The sequence below is a fragment of the Bos taurus genome, chromosome 19, assembly GCF_002263795.3.
Source record: "Bos taurus isolate L1 Dominette 01449 registration number 42190680 breed Hereford chromosome 19, ARS-UCD2.0, whole genome shotgun sequence".
Taxonomy (NCBI): domain Eukaryota; kingdom Metazoa; phylum Chordata; class Mammalia; order Artiodactyla; family Bovidae; genus Bos; species Bos taurus.
The window spans coordinates 42,828,229-42,848,136 of NC_037346.1; the positions used below are offsets into that span (position 1 = coordinate 42,828,229).

Sequence of the window (19,908 nt, forward strand, 5' to 3'; positions counted from 1 at the left end):
TCCGCCTTTCTGTTCACAGAGTGCGGCTCGCGGCTAAAGGGAAAGGGCGGGGCAGGAGGGAATAGGCCGTGCTTTCCGATTGGCTGAGGGCCCGCGGCCGTTGGGGCGGGAAAAGGCTGTGGAAGGCTCGAGGCTGTGTTAGGAATTGGGTTTTCCTCAGATTTGAGGCGAGGACGAGGGCAGGGAAGGCGACGAAGAATCCAAGGGGTGGCAGAAGACTGAAGAGAAGTTAAAGGGATCGGTTTATGAGCCGTCCGGGTGCCCAAATAGGGTTCTGAAGATGGACCGACCTGAAAGGCCAAGATTATCCTCTCTCAGTGACTTTCGGTTTGGAGCTGTTGCCACAGAGACCATTGAAGACACTCTGCTCCACTTGGCCCAGCAGAATGAGCAAGCCGTGCAGGAGGCTGCGGGCCGGATGGGCAGCTTCAGGGAGACCCGGATCGTGGGTGGGGATGCAGGCCGGGGGGCTGGTCTTATGGGAGACCCGGGCACTTGTCTTTGAGGCACCCATCTTGAGATTCATTATGCGTTATTCCTTAAAGTTTCGTTAGTACCTACTATATGCCAGGCGTGGGCGTACAGTGATGAGCCAGACTCACCAGCCCCCCCACCCTTGATTTAACATGTATAGACTACTTACTCTCCTTGCCTCCTGGGATAGAAAGATGAAAAAGAGGTCTAGTCCCAACTTTTAAATCATGTATATAATCTTTGGAGACTATTAGGACAAATCTGCAAATGACTAGGTACAAGTATGGTTAGATAAGTGTCATACCACATAAAACAAGCTTTTATGGAGACTGAGAGGAAAGATGGAGTGAGGTGGGAGTAGGATGAATTAAGGAGTCCTCCAAGCATCATGGTATTTAAGGTAGACCCTGAAGGATGACATTTTGGTTGGTGAAGGTGATGTTTCTTTCTTTTTTCCGGCTGTGCTGGGCAGCTTGTGGGAGTTGCCCAACCAGGGATTGACCCCAGGCCTCAATAGTGGAAGCGCCAAATCCTAACCACTAGACCATGGCAACTCCTAGGACCATGTTTCTACTAAAACGGAATAACATGAGTCAAACAATGAAATAGGGACACTTTGAGTGAATGTGGGTACCATGTCATCCAGGTTGGCCAGAGCATGTGGAAGAGTAGTTGAAATTCAGACCAGAAAGGTGGTTTGGAGACATTCCACAGGGAATTTTGAATGCCAAAGTGAGGAGCTTATATGCGACATAATAGGAAAACAAGAAGGCATTAAAGGTTCCCTCACCCCACCCCACCCCCCGCATATGGGAGTTCTGTAACTGTAACCTTTGCCTTAGAAAGAATTATTTTGGCTGTGATGTAAAGGATGCATCAGAGTAGAGAGAGGTAGGGGGTAGGTTGTCCAGTGGAGTCTTTGTCAGTTGTTATTTTTTAGGTAATAAGACAGAAGAAATGACAAGACAGGATAGATTAAAAACATTTCAGAGGTAAAATCTAGGGCTCTGCAATGGATGAATTTAAGAAATGAAAAAGGGGAAGATGACTATGTCAAAGGGTTGAGCCTAGACATACGGTGGTGCCATTAAGAGAAACACACATACAGAAAAAGAAAAAACAAAAAGGAAACGTGACTTGTCTGGGAAATAAAATAGTTTTGGTTTGAGATCTACTGAGTTTCAGATGCTTGTGGAACATCTGGAAGAAGGTTTCTGGCAGGTTGTTTAAAAATTTAAATTGGAAGAGAGGTCAAGTAAAGATAAGGGTTTGGGAGTTATCTCCATTAGTGATACTGCTGAAACTGGCAGAGGATGAGCTCTTAGAAGCGGAATCTAGTACAGTTTCTTGGGAGACATTTTGTGTTCAGGAAAGTGGAGAGGGAAGAAGAGTCATGAAGAAAATAAATGGAATGGTTGGGGAGATAGGAACAGAACCAAGAGACCCTTGGAAGCAAGAGGAAAGTTTCATGAAGGATGATGGTCAGCAGTTTCAGATGCTTCAGAGATGTGAACAACAGGGATGAGGATTGCAAAAGGACCATGATATTTAACAGTTTGGATGTATTTTCTGACCCCTGAGACAACCATTTCAGCAAATTGTAAAAAGTAGAAGCCAAATTGCAGAATATGAGGGACTGAGTGATTAAGTGGTAGCAGCAGGTATAAGCTAGGCTTGCGAGAGTTTTCACAGTGATAGAGGCTACAGAGATAGAGCCCTAGTTTAAGAGATTGGAAGGGGAGGGTCTTTTAGTTAATAGATTTGAGTATGTTTGTATAATAAGTACAGGAGATGGAGCCAGCAGCAGGAGAGAGGTATAACCCTCATCCATTCCACCGAACCCACACTGTTTTCTTGGCAAGTTAAAATGGAAAATATTAACAGAAACAATTGCCCAGATATTAATAGTTAATAATTCAAATAAAAAATAAAACAACTATAAACACACCCCTCCCCATGAAAATAAAGAAATGAAATCTAGGCTCCAGCAAATAAAATGACTGGCTAATGACACAATTAGGAGTTCTAGGATACTTCGCTTAATTGCTTAAACTAATTATCCTCTTCGTTGGACACTGTTAGCAGAGCTTTAGCCTCTGTCATGATGAAGTTTTGTACATATATCTATGTGTAACCTGTGTCAAGTCAATTGTTAAACTTTTATGCTAAATTTTATAATTTTTTTCCTTTAAGTTAGATTTTCTCTGAAGATATATGGAAATTTGACTATTTGTAATTCTTTGTTGATTAATGCTCACAGTTCCTAGTTCTGCAGACCTTTAAGAGCTAACATTTATCCTTGTTTCCACCCTCTAATGATATTGCTAACTAAATAGAATTCTATCTGGGGCTGTTCTTTCAAAGAGAAACACAGGCAGCCTAAAATCTTGCCAAGGTATCTTACCCTTCCCACCTTCCCAATGACTTGCCCCCACCCAAGCTGGACCTTGTTCCCTGATTTAGGGGATGATTCTTCCAAACAAGCCACTTCACAGTAACAAACTTGCTCCTGGAGGAGGCTCAGCCACCAAAGATTTACCCAACAAACTGGTGGTGGAGAGGTGGTGTCCAGCTGTAAGGTGAATTGTGTTTGTAAAGCAATGGGAGTTCTCCAGAGGGTGGTTACTAAACAAACAGTGTTATAAAGAATATCGAAGCTCCAGGAGGGACCTTTTTGTTCCTGTCAACATTCCACTGAAAACAGAATATAGGAGTTAGGGTTTTTATCCATCCAAGAATCTCTCTTGAAGCCGGAGGTTCCCAGCATGGCGTAAAGGCCAAGTAGACCAGCTGGTTTGTTTGTGTGTAGCTGGCCAAGCCTTTCATCAGTTGAGACCCACAGGAAGGCTCAAGGGGCCCTGAGGGGGCTTAGTAAGCCTTTGTTTTTGCACTCAGTCAGCCTCCTTTTCATGCTTCTCATCTGCCTATTGGCAGCAAAGGGAACCAGGCTCCGCTTGGATTGTTTCAGTCTCATCTTTCACACTTCCTGACCCTCTTCCTTGAGCCCCATCATGGCCTTCATACAAGGCCAAGGGTTCCCAGAGTCGTTTTGGTTGCACCTTGTGAATCAGGCTCTTCTTTACTGTTTTGGCAGAGTTTGTTTTTCTCCTGTCTGAACAATGGTGTCTGGAGAAATCCGTGAGCTACCAGGCTGTAGAAATCCTTGAAAGGTAAAGCCCTGAGCATAAGGCTTTTGTGAGAGTAACTCACAGGATGGCTAATGTACCCATATCTTAAAAAAAATACTAGTTGCTTCTTACTGTGAGGCCAGGTTTGTATCCTCTTTTACTTGCAAATGTAATTTTTTTTTAAAGTTTTGTATTTTTAAAAACATTTATTTTTGGCTATTCTGGAACTCTGTTGCTTTGTGCAGACTTTTTGTAGTTGCGGCAAGCTGGGGCTACTCTTCATTCTGGTGCAAGGACTTCTCATTGAGGTGGCTTCTCTTGTTGCAGGGCACAGAATCTAGGCCCATGGGCTTCGGTAGTTGCAGCTCATGGGCTAAGTTGCTTCATGGCATGTAGAATCTTCCTGGATCAGGGATCGAACCTACATTCCCTGCATTGGCAGGCGGATTCTTATCCACTGTGCCACCAGGGAAGTTCACAAATGTAAATTTTTTTAGCCAGCAATTGGATATTAGGATAAGATGTAGCATAGTTTGAAGCACAAACTCCATTTAGTCTCAGTGTGTGTGGATTGATTTCTCTCCTTTTTCCCTTCTTTACAGGTTTATGGTTAAGCAGGCAGAGAACATCTGCAGGCAAGCTACAATTCAGCTGAGAGGGAAGACAGAGCCTCAGAATTGGAGGGCTCTGAAAGAGCAGCTTTTCAACAAGTTTATCCTGCGTCTTGTGTCATGTGTTCAGCTGGCGAGCAAACTTTCCTTCCACTACAAAGTAAGGAGCTAGGGTGGCTCATGGGCACCTAAGTGTTAGAGAGAAACCAGCTCATCCAAAGGTGGCTTTGAGAAACCCACTCCTAGGTCTAGGTGATACTACTCATGCGGAAATTCCAGAGTATAATCATGCTTCCTAAGCAGACCTCCTACACACACACACACGGTCACACAGACCTCCTACACACACACACAGTCACACAGACCTCCTACACACACACACAGAGTCACACAGGCTTCCTACACACACACACATACACACAGTCACACAGACCTCCTACACACACACACAGAGTCACACAGGCTTCCTACACACACACACATACACACAGTCACACAGACCTCCTACACACACACAGTCACACAGACCTCCTACACACACACACACACACACACACACACACAGTCACACTGCAATTATTAACCTGAAGTTCTGTTCCCAAAGTATAATTGCTGGACAGATGCCATCATTCATACAGGTCACCTTTCCTCCCCTTGGACTCAAGGACAGTTTACATAAGGTGCCTGAATTGCTAACCTACCTAGTAGTATTAAAGGCAAAAAAACTACTGCATTTATAAAGGACAAAATGTTTCCATATCACTATGTGATGCTTGTATAATAAAGTATCATTTATTCAACAAATATTTATTGTCTTCTATGGTGCCATAGCTACAAGAGTAAAAATATTGTCTATGCTCTCAAGGAATTTATTATCTAATGGGAGAAGACAAACAAATGTGGGAAAGTATTCTGATTAGTGTGAATACAGAGGGCTGTGAATGTACCTAATCAGCCTTGTAGAGACAAGGAAGTGTATTTAGAGAAAATTACTCTTTTTTTAAACAAACAGCAGAACATTTATTCAGTATATTCCACCTGTTGTTAAGCACTATCTCCACTCCCATCTAGAGGTGTTTCTCAGTTCTGCCTCTCTTTGAGATTAATTAAAAAATTTTAATAATAATTATTTCCTGCTATTAACTTACAGTAATGCATTACTCTTTTAATTGTTATCCAGGAATGTTTCACTGCCTGTATGCTCTAGTTTAAGTTGAATACAAATGGTGAGGGCAGACATCTTTGCTTTTTCACAATCTTAGGGAGAAAGCATTCAATTTCTCACCATTACAAATGATGTTAGCTGTAAGATTTTTGGTATATCACTTTAACCAATAAAGTGACTTCTTGAAGGGGAGGGCTGGGGAATGGATGGATCCTAAGGGGAGAGGAGAAATAGGTAAGGAGAGCAGTTAAGGGAGGTGTGTGCGGGGTGGGGGGTTGGAGGGCAGGGCAGAGGGAGATGCAGACATGGGAAACGTGTAGACACCTGGAGAGCCTGTGGGTTTGGGAATGCAAGTAATTCTGTGTAAGTGTAAAGTATAATGAAGAAGGCAATGGCACCCCACTCCAGTACTCTTGCCTGGAAAATCCCATGGATGGAGGAGCCTGGAAGGCTGCAGTCCATGGGGTTGCTGAGGGTCAGACACGACTGAGCGACTTCACTTTCACTTTTCACTTTCATGCATTAGAGAAGGAAATGGCAACCCACTCCAGTATTCTTGCCTGGAGAAACCCAGGGACGGGGGAGCCTGGTGGGCTGCCGTCTATGGGGTCGCACAGAGTTGGACATGACTGAAGTGACTTAGCAGTAGCAGCAGCAGTAGAATTTAAGGGGGAATTACCAAGAAGAAGCTGAGATAAAGGCAAGGACTGGATTGTGAAGGGCTTTGTTTACTATGCCAAGATGTATGACCTCTATTCTGACGACCTGCTCTCCCTTTCACTATCTTTTGGTTTTGTTTGCTCAGATAATCAGCAACGTTACAGTCCTGAATTTCCTCCGGACTCTAGGGTATCTTCACACTAAAGAAGAACTGCTGGAATCAGAGCTTGATGTTTTGAAGTCCCTGAACTTCCAAATCAATCTGCCTACTCCCCTGGCATATGTGGAGATGCTCCTGGAGGTTTTAGGTACTTAACTGTGTTGGGCATGTGAGTTGGAGTCTTCCATAAGAAGGCAGAACTTCCATAGAAGTTCCTAGGGGGACATCCCTGGTGGTCCAGTGGTTAAGACTCACGCCTCCACTGCAGGTGGCACAGGTTAGATCCCTGGTCAGGGAAGTAAGATCCTGCATGCCTCACGGGTGGCCAAAAAAAAAAAAAAAGATAAAAAAAGGAATGTGTTAAAGGGTTTGGGGGCAGTGGACAGAACCTGCCAGTGAGGAACAGCAGTTTTCAGTAGTTTCCTCTAGTACTTGTCAGGGAAAGAAACACCAGTCTCCGCACCTGGATTCTATTTGGATTCATTAGCCACTCTCTTATTGTAAGATCAAAGAGTTGATTTTATAGAGGCATGAGATAAGAGGGGAACAAGCAAATAGGTTCCAATTATATATGTATCTCGTAGATGAAGTTTTCTCTACTTCTCCCTTTGTCCTTTAAAATCGACCTCCAGCTAGAGGTTTCTTATAGTAGAACTTAGCAACCAGGAAGCACACTAGCAGCTCCGAAGCTTTGTTTCGCGTGACAACTGTGATTACAATCAGACACACATAATGCTCTTTACCATGCGCATACTCCATCTAGGATACAATGGCTGTTTGGTCCCAGCCACACAGCTGCATGCAACCTGCCTGATTCTACTTGACCTAGTCTATCTTCTGCATGAACCTGTATATGAAAGCCTGCTGAGGGCTTCAATTGAGAACTCCACACCCAGTCAGCTGCAAGGGTAAGGCAACTCCTTTACTGTAGGCTCCTTCCAGAAACAGGGAGTCAGTAACATATCACGAGAACCTGGGAAATGGAATTTACCTAGCAAGGCACCTAGGCCACAGATAACCTGCACGGGTTACCTTGTTCTAATCTACATCTAATATGTTGTTTGGATGGATGACTGAGTCCAATCAGCAAAACCCTAGAGGCTTTTACTTTTAAATTTAAATGACTTCAAGTAATTAACATACTTTCATTCCTAATTCTTCTTTTATAGCTGCTTATAATTTCAGATTACTGAACTGCTTTTATAGTCACCTAGGAAAAAAAGCCAGTCACAGGGTTGCAACTTGGACAAAGTGTTTGATTACTGTAAAGTCAGGCTGGTAAAAAGCCTCACAGTTACATTTGGTAGGGAGACAGATGGAACAACAAAAGGTCCATAAACCATTCAGCCAGAAGGCTCATGTTTTCATCTCAGTTGAGTTGGGGGAAGTTGGAAGAGGGAATCAATTAGATATTACTTGACCATTTCTTTGCATGTATAAAATTTCCCATGATCAACATAAACAACTCAGAGTTGAAGTCCTGTAGCCCTAGGATTTGGAAGATCGAGTGTCACTCTAGCTCCAAAATTAATGTGGTTTTAATCACTCAGGGAAAAGTTTGTTTCAGTGAAGGAAGACTTCATGCTGTTGGCAGTAGGAATCATTGCAGCAAGTGCTTTCATCCAAAACCATGAGTGCTGGAGCCAGGTATGCATCACTGAGCAGGACCAGCATGGTCAGAATTCATTTAATAGAAAGCATTCTCCCATTAGTTAAGGGAAAACAGACAAGCTATAAAAGGTAACTGCCAAGACCTAGGATTAGGATGAATAAGCAGGACTTGGGAGAGAAAACTAGGATAGGACTGAAAAATGTTCTCCACTTTCCCCCTTGTGAAATTGGAAATGAAGGCTCAATTTCAGCTTGTTCGCTTCCCATTATGATAATCCACTACCATGTTAAAGCCCATTAAGTGTATCCTCCCAAACAGAAAATGTCAAGACTCAAATATCCCTCTCATATTTCACAAAACTTTTCTCAGCAGAGGGAAATGTCTAGCAGAAACTTTCCATGCTAACACTATCAGGGCAAAGGTATCCTAGCTTAACATGGCCACTGGCAAACACTGGGATCTGGATTCTCTGTGTAAGTTCAGAGAAATGAAAAAACTTACATTTGACTTGAGAGAAAAGCCCCAGCAATGTGTCTATTTGTGCACTAACATGTGTTTATGTAGTAATAAGAAATCTGTCTCTATTTCTGAAGGTCATGGGGCATTTGCAGAGCATCACTGGCATTGCCTTGGAGAGCATTGCTGAGTTCTCTTATGCAATCCTAACTCACAGCGTGGGAGCCAGCACTCCAGGTCAACAGCAGCCTGTTCCTCCCCACCTGGTGGCCCGACCTCCAAGGTCTGCGCTTCCTTCAACACATGAGGCAGGCGGAATCTGCCAAATATAAACAGCCTTCTGTCACTGCACCCATCCCTCCCTTTGTTTACTTTCATACTCAGGGTACAAAAGTTCCAAGCATCTTCTGAGTTGTCTTTTGTAATCCAACTTCACGCTTATTTTTCTGCATCAGAGAAAGAATTAAGATGAATAACCATGTCCCTTTTGTCATATCACACTGAAAATGTCAAAGAGCTGGGAGAAGACAGAGGATCAGTGAAATTAGTTTATTTTTGTTTAACAAGATATTTATTCTTTTTATTTTATTCATTTTATTAAGACAGAACCTCAGACATGGAAATTAGTATTAACCAGGGACTCAAATACTGAGACCATATGGGTGACCCTGACTGAACATCAAGGATGTTGACTTTATTTCCCCTTAAAATTAGTTTAACATCTCTGTTCTGTTACAGAGAGCTACACAAATAGGGCCTTCTCTACAGCTGTCTATTTTTCCATTAGTCTTTTTAAAAACTAACACCTACCTCTACACATATTTCAACAGACTTTCCACATACCTGCACTTGAACTCAATTCTCCCAGAATACAAAGTACTCTATTTTAGTTAAAGAAAAACCCAACAGTGCACCTCTGGGCAGTTATCAGACTGCAGTTGATCTTTTATTACAAATAATTAAATCTCTCCACCAAAGTCTCAAACAGTATCAAACACCATTTCATATCTCTTAACACAGAGTAGAGCAGGCATTCAGTACTAGAACCAAGTAAGAAGTGTTAAATTTCAAGCTTCTGATCACATCACATGGTGACCAAAGCTTGTGTCATTTTCTCATGTTATCCAACTGTGCATCTCACACTTCTTGTCCTCTCAGTGGAGAGACAAATGTTTCTAGTTCATGTTCTAAGTGCAGGAAGTTGAGAGAGACAAACTCCAGTGAAAACACATCAATCTCAATTCAACTCAGTTAAAAAAAAAAAAAAGCAAACTTAAATTATTTGTTTTGAGGGGACAAAGGGAAAGGAAGGCATGGGGTTAAGAGTCAAAACTGTGACAAAGACCAGATGCTATACATGGCATGTTGTAGTTCTGGAAACTATCTGTTATATGATATTTTAAAATAAAGTGGCTTTTGTGGATTTTTTTTCTTTTTTGGTATTGTAAACATATGCTGTTTAATAGTACCCGAATTTAACACTTTCTTTTTCTGCAAACAAAACAAAATTGAAAGCCTTTAAGGCAAACGAACTAAGGAAAAAAGAAAGTCATTTGTTATAAAACTGTGAGGATACCCAAGCAAGACCCCACTTAAGATTCGTCAGCATGAACTTGAGAGCTTTTGTCCACTGTTCCTCCGAGTTAAACTGAGTTTTGATGGAATAGGAACCACCACTGCCTCCTGTGTCTTCAATTTTGCCTTTCTCCACATCCATCCTGCAGGTGAACACAGCAGAACTCATTAGTAACTGAGATCCAAGTTAAGTCAGTTCAGGCAAATAGGCAGGGACTTGATCAAGGGACCATTCACGTCATTTTATCTATTAAAGAACTCTTGGCAAGCAACGGTAGTGTATTTTGGATTTGCTTGAAAGCCCAAAATCAAGAAGGCTGTCACAAGAGCCTCATTGTCATTGCAGAGTACAGGGACAGGACACACACCCAAATGGATGAGAAGCCTGGAGCAGAGGGTAAGTGAGGGTGACAGCACTCTGCACTGTTTTCCTAGGCATCCCTCCCTCGTGGGGAGGGAAGGGAGGCAGAAGAAAAGAAATGCTTTGTTTTGGGGTGATGGAAGCAGCTCAGCCTTACTCTCTTAAGTAAGGTGCCCATCTATCTCTGGGCTCCTGCAAAATTTGATCAAAGGAAGCATTCCTGTATCTTTCCAAGGGCATAAGGGAAAACCTCCCTGAAATTGGAGAGCAGGCTTGAGCTTTGCACCAAGAAAATCCCCCACACCATTGAAGTCAGCATTTTTTCCAGGGATCAGGTGGTCACACTGTCTTGCTTACAGTGTTGGATCCATCCTGCCCATCAGCGTCATGGGATTTTACTCCGTTTTCAGCTTTCCCACCATGTGTACTGGTTTTGCTTCCATTCTTACTGTCCCTTCCATTCTGCTCACTTTGGTCCTACTTTAGATTCATTCAGCACTGGGGAATACTGACCTGTAAGGAAGGCAAAAACGTGTCTCGCCTTTCTCAACTTCTTCTTTGAACTGCTGCACACAGTCCAGGAAAGCCACCATTGCATGGTCAAACTTGTTGTCCCAGAAAAACCGAAGCCCCCCTGAACAGTACAACGGCAGCTCCTGCCCGAGAAGAGAGAACTAGCTGTACATGTGGCCCAAACGCTGGCTTCAACAGGCTGCTCCCAATCCAATCCATCTCTCTAACAGGTTCTGTCTGGATTCCACTGGCAACAGTAACCTTGGGCAAATACCATGCACCCAGAACTGTTTCACCATCACCGAAATGTATTAAACATGTGCATGGTGATGCCTTTCTCATCCTGGCACACACCTTCTCCTTGGATCTGCCCACATCCCTTCTCAACAAACTGTAGAAGTATAATTTTCTCAACAGACCCCAAAGAGCTAATCCTGAACTGGACAAGCCACTGAACAAGACACTGGCTCATCATAAGATATCTCAGTCTAAGAATGAAATTATGCTATTATCAAAAGTAAACTATTTTGTTACGAGGTACAATAATTCTATACTATAGGTGAAAAATGGAACTTCCTAGAGTACCTTAGATTTGTCTGTCAGAGACTCCAGATATGAATGGTTTCCATAGGGAACAAGTCGATACCTAAAATGGAGATGCAGACAGAGATGAATACAGGACTCTACCTAAAGAGATTACTAGGGTGTTATAACCCAGTGATTTTTGGTCTTCAGCTACCCAAAGAAAGTGAAAGTATTAGTCAGTCAGTTGTGTCCAACTCTTTGCGACTCCATGGACTGGGACCTACCAGGCTCCTCTGTCCATGGAATTCTCCAGGCAAGAATATTGGAGTGGGCTGCCACTTCCTTCTCTAGGAGATCTTCTCGACCCAGGGACTGAACTTGGGTCTCCTGCATTGCAGGCAGATTCTTTACTGTCTGAGCCACCATGGAAGCCCAAGCTACCCAAGGACCTCTTTTATTATTTCCACTTCTCTCTAACCTCCCCATGGGGCCTCCATGTTTAAAAAGTTTTGTTTGGGACTTCCCTGGTGGTCCAGTGGCTAAGACTCCATGCTCCCAATGCAGGGGGACCAGACTGGATCCCTGGTCAAGGAACTAAATCCCACAGGCTGCAATTAAGACCTGGTGCAGTTAAATAAATAAACAAACACAAATAAGTATTTTAAAAAATAGAAGGAAAAAAAACCCTACATTTATTGTATAATTATCTGAGGGTCTTTTATGGATGAATGTATGTTCTGGTTTAGATTTAGAAACAGAAATCTGGAGATTTTTTAGGTTCTGGAGACAGGAAGTTGAGGACCACTGCTATAGTCATGCAGTTCATGGACTGCTCAATCAGTGGAAAAGGCCTGTGGTGAGGAGAAAACCAGAAGCACACAGTCTCCATAGACAGAATACTCCCTGCTTGCTGGGAGCAAGGGCTCTTGCGTAGTCAACAGAAGTAACAGGTAGGATACACAGATTATATCAAAGACACACCACACTCAAGAAAGGACCACCTTTTTTACCTCTGAAATTTCAGACCCATCTTATTGGCCAGGGCGTGGAGCAGCAACACTGTCTGGCCCCAAGCAGCATTAATCTCATTCCATTCCACAGGAACACTGGGCAGCCGACCCAGTCTGAAGTTATTGATTGTACCAAACTGTCCACTATGCCTACAGAAGAAGGGCAGGGGAAAATACAGAGAGAACTTAAAACTTGGCGAATTCTGATATTTCCTGTTCTCACCTAAAACCTGGCATAAATCTCTCTCCTTATCTTCATATTCACATATCCAAGCCCTACCTGGTACTTTAAATACATGCCTAAAGCGTGAGTCATCATCTTTCTCCCTGCTGCTCAGACATCAAAGTAGAAACCTGGGGGTCATCCCTGAATGCTCTCTCTCAGCTCCCTTTTCCCCAAAACCACCAAGCTCTGCTGGTTCTACCTCCTAAACCTCTTGAATCTGTCCACTTCTCTTCAGACTCAATACCATGGCTCTCTTTGTGTTTAGAATCCCCCGGACAAATTTCCTAACCAACAGCCTTGCCCTCTCCCCCAAGTCATTTCTCACATTGCAGGTAAAGCCATCATTTACAAATACAGCTGTACTGTGTCACTTTCCTGCCCAAAGCGCTTCAGTGGCTCCCACTGCCTTTCGGATCAAGTCCAAATCCCTTAACGAGGCTTCTAAGATCCTTAAGGAATTGGTAGTGCTCCAGTTTCACACCCTGTCCTTCTCTGCTTTATACTCCATCTCCAGTCACAATAAGCTCCTTTCAGTCCAGAAGGTTCAGTGGGAGATTATCACTTCCACTTTCCTCTGCCTCTTTACACAGGATGTTCTCTCTGCCGAGAACAACCCTCCTCCTCTGCAGACTTAGACTCCACGTCTCAGCTTAAACATCCACTTCCTCTGGGGGAAACGTTCATGCAGCCTCCTCAAATCAGGTGAAGTGCCCTTATGTGTTCCCACAGCACCCTGGGTTCACCAGGACCACGCTGAGGTGCAAGTGCCTGTTACCCAGCCATCTCCCCCTCCCCCACAAGACTGTAGCAACCAGGAGGCAGAATGAATATTGCTTGCTGCTGCCCACCCAGTGCTGAGCAGTGTCGACCACATAGAAGATGCTCAACAGATACCAGCTGAAATGGATAAAATGTCAAATAAATGAGTAAACAAATAACTCCGGGAGAGGGGGATGAGAAATCAGCACCAGGCAGAGGCTCAGATTTTCCTGTGGCTGGAGGGCTCCGATCTTTCCCTCTCCTTGGAAGAATGGAAGTTACCAAGCTCTAGAATCTCAATCCCCTGACTGTGGCTATCCCAACTCAAGAAATGGAAGAAGCCTAGATGGGATGAAAATGACATGGACTTCTATTTCATGGGAGGTGGGCACCTTGGCTTAGTGGTCAACAGCTAACATTCAGATATTCAGTGCTTCCCAGATGCTCCTCACCCTCCAGCCCTTCTTACCAAATGTGGAAGGTTGCATTAAAGACGTTGGTTTTCTTCAGCTTGTCCAGCTGCATCTGGGCATAACGCATCTGGTTTTCTACACTCTTCAGCTCATCATCCAGTTCCAGCTGTTGTCTTTTAAATTCACTGTATTCCCTTTGATACCTGTGAATAGATAAGGTGGTCATTAAAGGCTGTTAGTTTGGGGGCTAAAATTTCTCTCCCATCGCTCCTCTCAAAGACTTCTTCTAGTGATTATGGTCACTTCTAGTTGCAGCACCTTGTACATTTGGCATAGATCTCATACAAAGGAACATAGTTGCCCTAGATGTTTTGCCTGGGAGGGACAGAAATGTCCCAAATTCCAGCTGCTCATATGCAAAAAAGAGGAGGAGGACAGGATGCTTCCAAACCAGGACCAGATACTTTTTGGACTCCTGGTCTTTTCCAGAAACAAGGTGAATTAGTCAATGGTGGTTTCTTCCCTGAAATGGTCTGATTGTCTATCACTTCACTTCTACATGCCTATTGTCCTTTAAATGGTTAGTGTATATCATTTTTAATGGAACTTGTTACACTACCTCATGAAAAATTTAACTTTTTCTCAGTCCTCCACTCCCCCACCTTCAGTCTCCTCCACTAGACAGAGGGCTCTCTCAGGTCAAGAATACCAATGAAGGACTTCCCTGGAGGTCCAGTGGCTAAGACTCCGAGCTCCCAATGCAGAGGGCCTAGGTTCAATCCCTGGTCAGGGAACTAGATCCCACATACCGCAACAAAGATCAAGGATCTCATAAGCTGAAACTAAGACCTGGCGCAGCCAAATAAATTAATATTTTTAAAAAAGAGCACCAGTGATATTTTTGAGCTGGAAGAGAATAAATGTAGGCCAACACACTTATCCTTCCAGAGGAGGATGTGGGATTCAGTGCCTGACTCATCCAAATGTTCCCTATAGGACAGAGCTGTCACTAGAGGCCTGGTTCTCGGCTCTCCAAAAGCACTGGACAAAACCAATGCTTCTGTCACTTAATCATGCTGACTCTTCCTACATAAGCCTCCCAACCAACATCGAGAATCAGGGCCTGGAAATGCAGGGTCTAGAGCAGACATGCTGCTCAAAGTCGACTGCTGTTTACAAACCAGACACATTCGGCTGTGAGCCATTTCCCCTCCCGGAGCCTTGAGGTAGGAAGATGGAAGAACAGGGTGATCACTCACTGAGCTTCCTCCTGATCCAACCTCTCAGCCTCAGCCTGGACCTTCTCGAGATTTTCCGCCACTATCTTCCGGTTCTTTTCCACATCTTCCAGCTCTTGGATCAGCCTCTCCTCCTCTAATGCCAGCTCCTTTAGCTCTAACCCAAGCTGTTCACTGTCATCTTCATTCATTTGCTCTAAGATCTCCAAACAGCGTCTGCCAAGAACACAGGCAGGGAATGCTTACGGGAGGGAACCTGTTATTCCATTTCCCTGCATGAAGCACAGCTCTTGAGTAAGGGCTGTACAGCCCCAGAGCAATGAGCACCCCAAGACTCAGAGCCCTGTTCCTGGGACCAGGCTCTGGAGGCACTCACTTGTAGTTCTGACATTCATTTTCAGTGACGTTGAGCTGAGTGTCCAGCTGGTCTAGGAGAGTGTCTGTGCATTCCTCACACAGGGGGTGATCCACATCTGTCTGGCCTGACATGATGTCAAAAAGGTCCCCAGTGACCTGGAAGAAGAGAGTCAGGGTAGGGCCTGTCTCATGTCACCTGCCTGGAGACCCCCCTACCAGCCAGCCCACTGAAAGACACTGGCATGAGGCAGACTTGCCTTTAGTCTTCGGCTGAGGTTCTCCATGGTGCCGCCATCAGATGCCTCCCCAATCAGAGTGAAGCTGTTGGCACTTTCTGTGGACATCATCCTGCAGACAGCCCCCCGCCCATGGGCCACATGAGGGAGCAGAGAGGCCTCCTCCACCTATATGCAGTGCTGGTGGCAGAGACTCTCAAGCACCAGCTGAGGGGCCTCAAGGCGCATACCCACTCCTAGCCCGACTGACCTCCCAAGGATACCTCTCTCCCAAGGGAAGGCCATGCTGGTCTTCCACAGGGGCACTCAGCACGAAGGTTGGCCTGGATGGACTAAGGAGGGAGAGGGGGCATCAAAAACGGCTATGTGTGTGTCTATAGTAGAAAAGGAAGGAGAATCAGGAGAGACCATTTCTTACATGCATTAATAACTAAGAACCTGAACATATAACATTTGTTATCTTAAAACTTTTCAAGAGCTCATCTCTTCCATTAGTCAATCACACTCTCAACTTTTCTTAATTCTTCATCATGAGAGCTACTGTTCCTTCCCACTGTGTGAATGGCTACAGGAAAAAATCAATACTGGAAGGTGATGGGCCAGGTGTAAAGGACAGTGTCTTTTCTAGAAGAGTGAAAGGCTAGGTGATGATTCATATCCATCACAATTCTGGGTTCAATTAAAATTCTACTGGCCTTTGGCAAGGAACAGGGGGCTGAGGAGTAGTAGGCACCTGGCTGGGGGGATGAATCTGCGAGAGACACCATCCTGGCGAGTTTCAATAAATGGCTCCTGGGAAGGAAATAAGAAGTCATCAGAATTCTAGCAGCTTTTGAGGTGGAGTCTATTTTCCCAATGGCCTCAGAACTATTTGGCTTTACCCATGATTGATAAACACAAGACTTGAGAAACAAGAGACTTAAGAAATGGGTGTTTTCTAGCCAATCCTTGGATACAGGCACTAAGAAAGGACCCCTGGTACAAATAAACCCCAAGTCCCATTTGGTTTTTTTGTGGGAAACAGTATTTCTTAACTATGTTATACTCTGTTATATTTGCATTTTCTCAACACTTACCAGTCAGGCTAGGGGAGAGAATGCCCTTCAGGGGTCCCCAACCTTTTTGGCACCAGGGACCAGTTTCATGGAAGACAATTTTTCCATAGACCAGGGCAGGGGGAGGGGTAGTTCAAGCGCATTATGTTTATTGCACACTTTATTTTTACTGTTTTTACATCAGTTCCACCTCAGATGATCAGGCATTAGATCCTGGAGGCTAGAGACTCCTGCCCTAAATCATGGCACAAGGGAAAAGCCAGAGCAGACTGCAATGAAGTCTGCCATGGCATAAAACAAAGTAGATTCTTTGTTTTCCATACTTTGATATAATTTGTATGTGACCAAAGTCTTATCTTTGACAATGAAAATCATCACTCAATACAGTTTAAAAAAAATGACACGTTCTCAAACACTGACAACCCTTTCTACCTAGTGTAATCACACAATTCTATCTCTAAACGTAGATACTTTTAAGACTAGAGAGGAGTGGATATTACTAATGAACTACAACAACAGGTATGAACCAGGTAAGACCTGGACACACAGGTCATCATCCCACCTCCCACCTAAAATAGCTTATAATTCCACTCCAAATAAAGCAGAGTCTCTCTTCACATTTTTGAATGGATGCCTCATTCAGCAACCCTGTGACCTCAGGTATACTTCTGTATCTTCAGTGATCTAAAGTGGCCTGATTATGCAGAATGTCTCTTGTTAACCAGAGATTCCACATATCTGGGGGCCCCAGGAGCACCAAGGACCCTGCAGAAACCCACTTTGCATTCCAGTGTTTTCATACCTCTCCTGAGTTAGCCTCTTCCTCCTGGGTCTCTCCTGGTTTCAGCTGGGCTGTGGCAAGTAATGGAGCTAAGAGCAAGGGAAACATTGAATCTTTTAGAAAGTCTTCTCAGAGCAGGAGCATGTGTGAAAGGATAAGAATCAAAACATCCTCCACCTTTTTCTCAGAGTAGAATTTACCAAAAAAAGGATCTGTTTTCTTCTTCTTACACTCACTAAATCAGATTAAGGAATTATTAAAGTTTTTTCAGTATAATGGTATGATTAGGTCTTTAAAGAGACATCTTACCTCTCAAAAATACTTAAATAAAATATTAATGGTGTTTATATGTTTGGGATATAATGGTGTAAATGTGTTTATATTATTGGTGTAAATATGTTTATATTATTTGCTTCAGAATCATTTGGGGCTGTAGGTGAAACATGGTTAAATGTGCCTGCATAATCGCTGAAGCTTGGTGATGAGTATACAGAGGTTCATTATAAACTTGGATGTTTTCCATAACAAAAGTTAACATCCTTTTCCCCCCAGAATAAGTGGGAGGGAACATGAAAGGAAGATGAAACTTCCTTTTCTGGAACTAAGATCCAGGAAGATGAAAGCTCTCTACATAGCAATGGAGATCTAAGTTACATGAGTGTATACATTTGTCAAAACATACAGCGAAGGGTAATTCACTGGCAGTCCAGTGGTTAGGACTCCACACTCTCACTGCTGAGGGCCTACGTTCAATCCCTGTTGGGGAACCAGGATCCTACATCCTACAAAGTGTGCATCATGGCCCCCCAAAAAGCTAAGATATGTAATATATAAATCTTGACAATTAGGGACTTCCCTGGGGATCCAGTAGTTAGGACTCTGAGTTTCCACTGCAGGGGGCAGAGATTCCATCCCTGGCTGGGGAACTAAGATCCCACATGCCATGGGGTACAGGCGAAAAAAAAAAAAAATCTTGACAATTAAAAATTGTCAATGTATGAAAATTTACCTTTAAAAAAAAGAGGTAAAGAGGAAAATACCTGAGTGGATATGGGAGGTGAATGTAGGCATAGAGGAAACAAGAATGGTTGAATGTAGCTAATTGTTGAAGCTGAATGATGGACACAAGGGAGTTTACTGTGCTATTCTCTTGATTGTATGTTTGAAATTTTCCATATTAAAAATTTCCCATATTAAACAGTTAATTCCCCTCAGAAAAGAGAAATCAGGTATTGATAATAATTGTTAATATTTGCTGAGTATTTTTCCCTGGCATATTCTTAAGTATTCATGGTCTGTGTCATATTTGATCTTTACAACTATCTTGAGGTTGTTTTACATTTTACAGATATAGGAAATAAAAAAATTGGGGCTTAGAAACTAAAAACTGGGTGAAGTAACTTGCAAAAAGTCATTCTGCCAGTAAATGACAGCCAGAAGTTAAATTCAAGCAGAGTGACTCTAGGTCCATGAGCTTATTTTAACTGTTTATTCAATCTTTTCCTTTTTCCTAGCTTCATCTCACTTCTTGGGGATTTGGGATTCTATTACTCTATTTTCCTCTACTTGCCTCTACTTATCAGCTATTGGCTTCTGGGTAAGTCATTTAACCTGACTGAGCTTCAATTCCTCATGGATGAAATGATAAATTTTTACTACTCCTACGCATAGGGGAGTAAAACTGAACTACTCCATAGAGGTTAAAAGTAATGCATGTAATGCACTCGGTATATGGCAAGTCCTCCACAATTGCCGTTTATTTTTGTATATACATAATCCTTTACTCTGAAACAGCAGGAGCAGAAAACTAAGGACCTTTCCTTGTTATAGAAAGCTCTCAGAAGCACATAGTGTCAGAACTCTTTTATGTTCTCGATAAGAAAACAAGGAACCAGAGAGATGAAGCAACTTCCGAGGCTCACAAGGCTTGTTTGTGGCAGGCTATGTATAGTCCTTAAGACCTTTATCTCCAAAGCTGCCCACTTTGAACGATCTTGATCACCCTCTTTCCAAGGGCCTCGCTGACCTGTGAGCTCCTGGATGGTGACACGGTCCAGAATCTTGAAGCTCGTGTCCAGTTTCAGAGGCTGGCTGCAGCGCTGACACACGAAGCTCACCTGCATGGTGCTGCTGGATGTCTTAGACCCCTCCATCCCTGCGGCGGTGGAAAGGAGACGACGTTAGGAAGAATAAGCGCCCTTGAACCCCGGGTTCGGAGCTACCGCCTGACTTGCTGTTGTGGTGAAGGGGTAAAAATCCCCGCCTGCACCTTTCCCTGTAGGAACGTAGGATACCAGGCGGACCTGCTTCCGGGGCTGACCCGGCAAAGGCAGTTTACAGCCCAAAGTCAGGGAGGGTCTGCAATAGGGGCCGTCGGGGTTCCCATGTCCCCTTCGAAAGTAGCCGTTCAGCCCCCAACGCTTTTCACCTCGGGACCCGGAGCCCGCCACCCTGATCCGGTCTACCGCGGGGGTACCGCGGCTTCGGGTCTGTCTGCGAGCGGGACTTCCAAAACTGCCATCGCCCAGCCTTCAGCTACTTCCCGGTCCGCCGGGGGAGGACTTCCGCCGGGACCGGACTTGACGTCACGATG

General features: G+C 43.9%; 2 protein-coding genes across 4 annotated transcripts; one reads left to right on the forward strand and one right to left on the reverse strand.

The window, feature by feature from the left end:
- The first annotated feature begins 27 nt into the window (after positions 1 to 27).
- CNTD1 (cyclin N-terminal domain containing 1) lies at positions 28 to 9,538 on the forward strand. 2 transcript variants are annotated; one of them, XM_003587448.6, is made up of 7 exons: positions 28 to 449; positions 3,569 to 3,644; positions 4,205 to 4,373; positions 6,184 to 6,346; positions 6,962 to 7,106; positions 7,749 to 7,845; positions 8,404 to 9,538. In XM_003587448.6, exons 1-7 carry the CDS (start codon positions 281 to 283, stop codon positions 8,596 to 8,598), a joined length of 1,014 nt encoding a protein of 337 aa, XP_003587496.1. In that variant the 5' UTR covers positions 28 to 280; the 3' UTR covers positions 8,599 to 9,538. The 2 variants fall into 2 exon arrangements, with proteins under 2 accessions (XP_003587496.1, XP_059734533.1); XM_059878550.1 differs by lacking the exon at positions 3,569 to 3,644 and having other exon boundaries at positions 363 to 449.
- BECN1 (beclin 1) lies at positions 8,802 to 19,878 on the reverse strand. 2 transcript variants are annotated; one of them, XM_024980228.2, is made up of 13 exons: positions 19,744 to 19,867; positions 19,342 to 19,470; positions 17,337 to 17,404; positions 16,213 to 16,271; positions 15,743 to 15,811; positions 15,501 to 15,591; positions 15,263 to 15,399; positions 14,908 to 15,102; positions 13,705 to 13,851; positions 12,251 to 12,400; positions 11,301 to 11,361; positions 10,716 to 10,858; positions 8,802 to 9,984 (listed from the first exon to the last, which is right to left on the reverse strand). In XM_024980228.2, the coding sequence occupies exons 2-13, from the start codon at positions 19,466 to 19,468 to the stop codon at positions 9,816 to 9,818; spliced, it is 1,416 nt and encodes a 471-aa protein (XP_024835996.1). In that variant the 5' UTR covers positions 19,469 to 19,470; positions 19,744 to 19,867; the 3' UTR covers positions 8,802 to 9,815. The 2 variants fall into 2 exon arrangements, with proteins under 2 accessions (XP_024835996.1, NP_001028799.1); NM_001033627.2 differs by lacking the exon at positions 15,743 to 15,811 and having other exon boundaries at positions 9,699 to 9,984; positions 19,744 to 19,878.
- Positions 19,879 to 19,908: the final 30 nt, after the last annotated feature.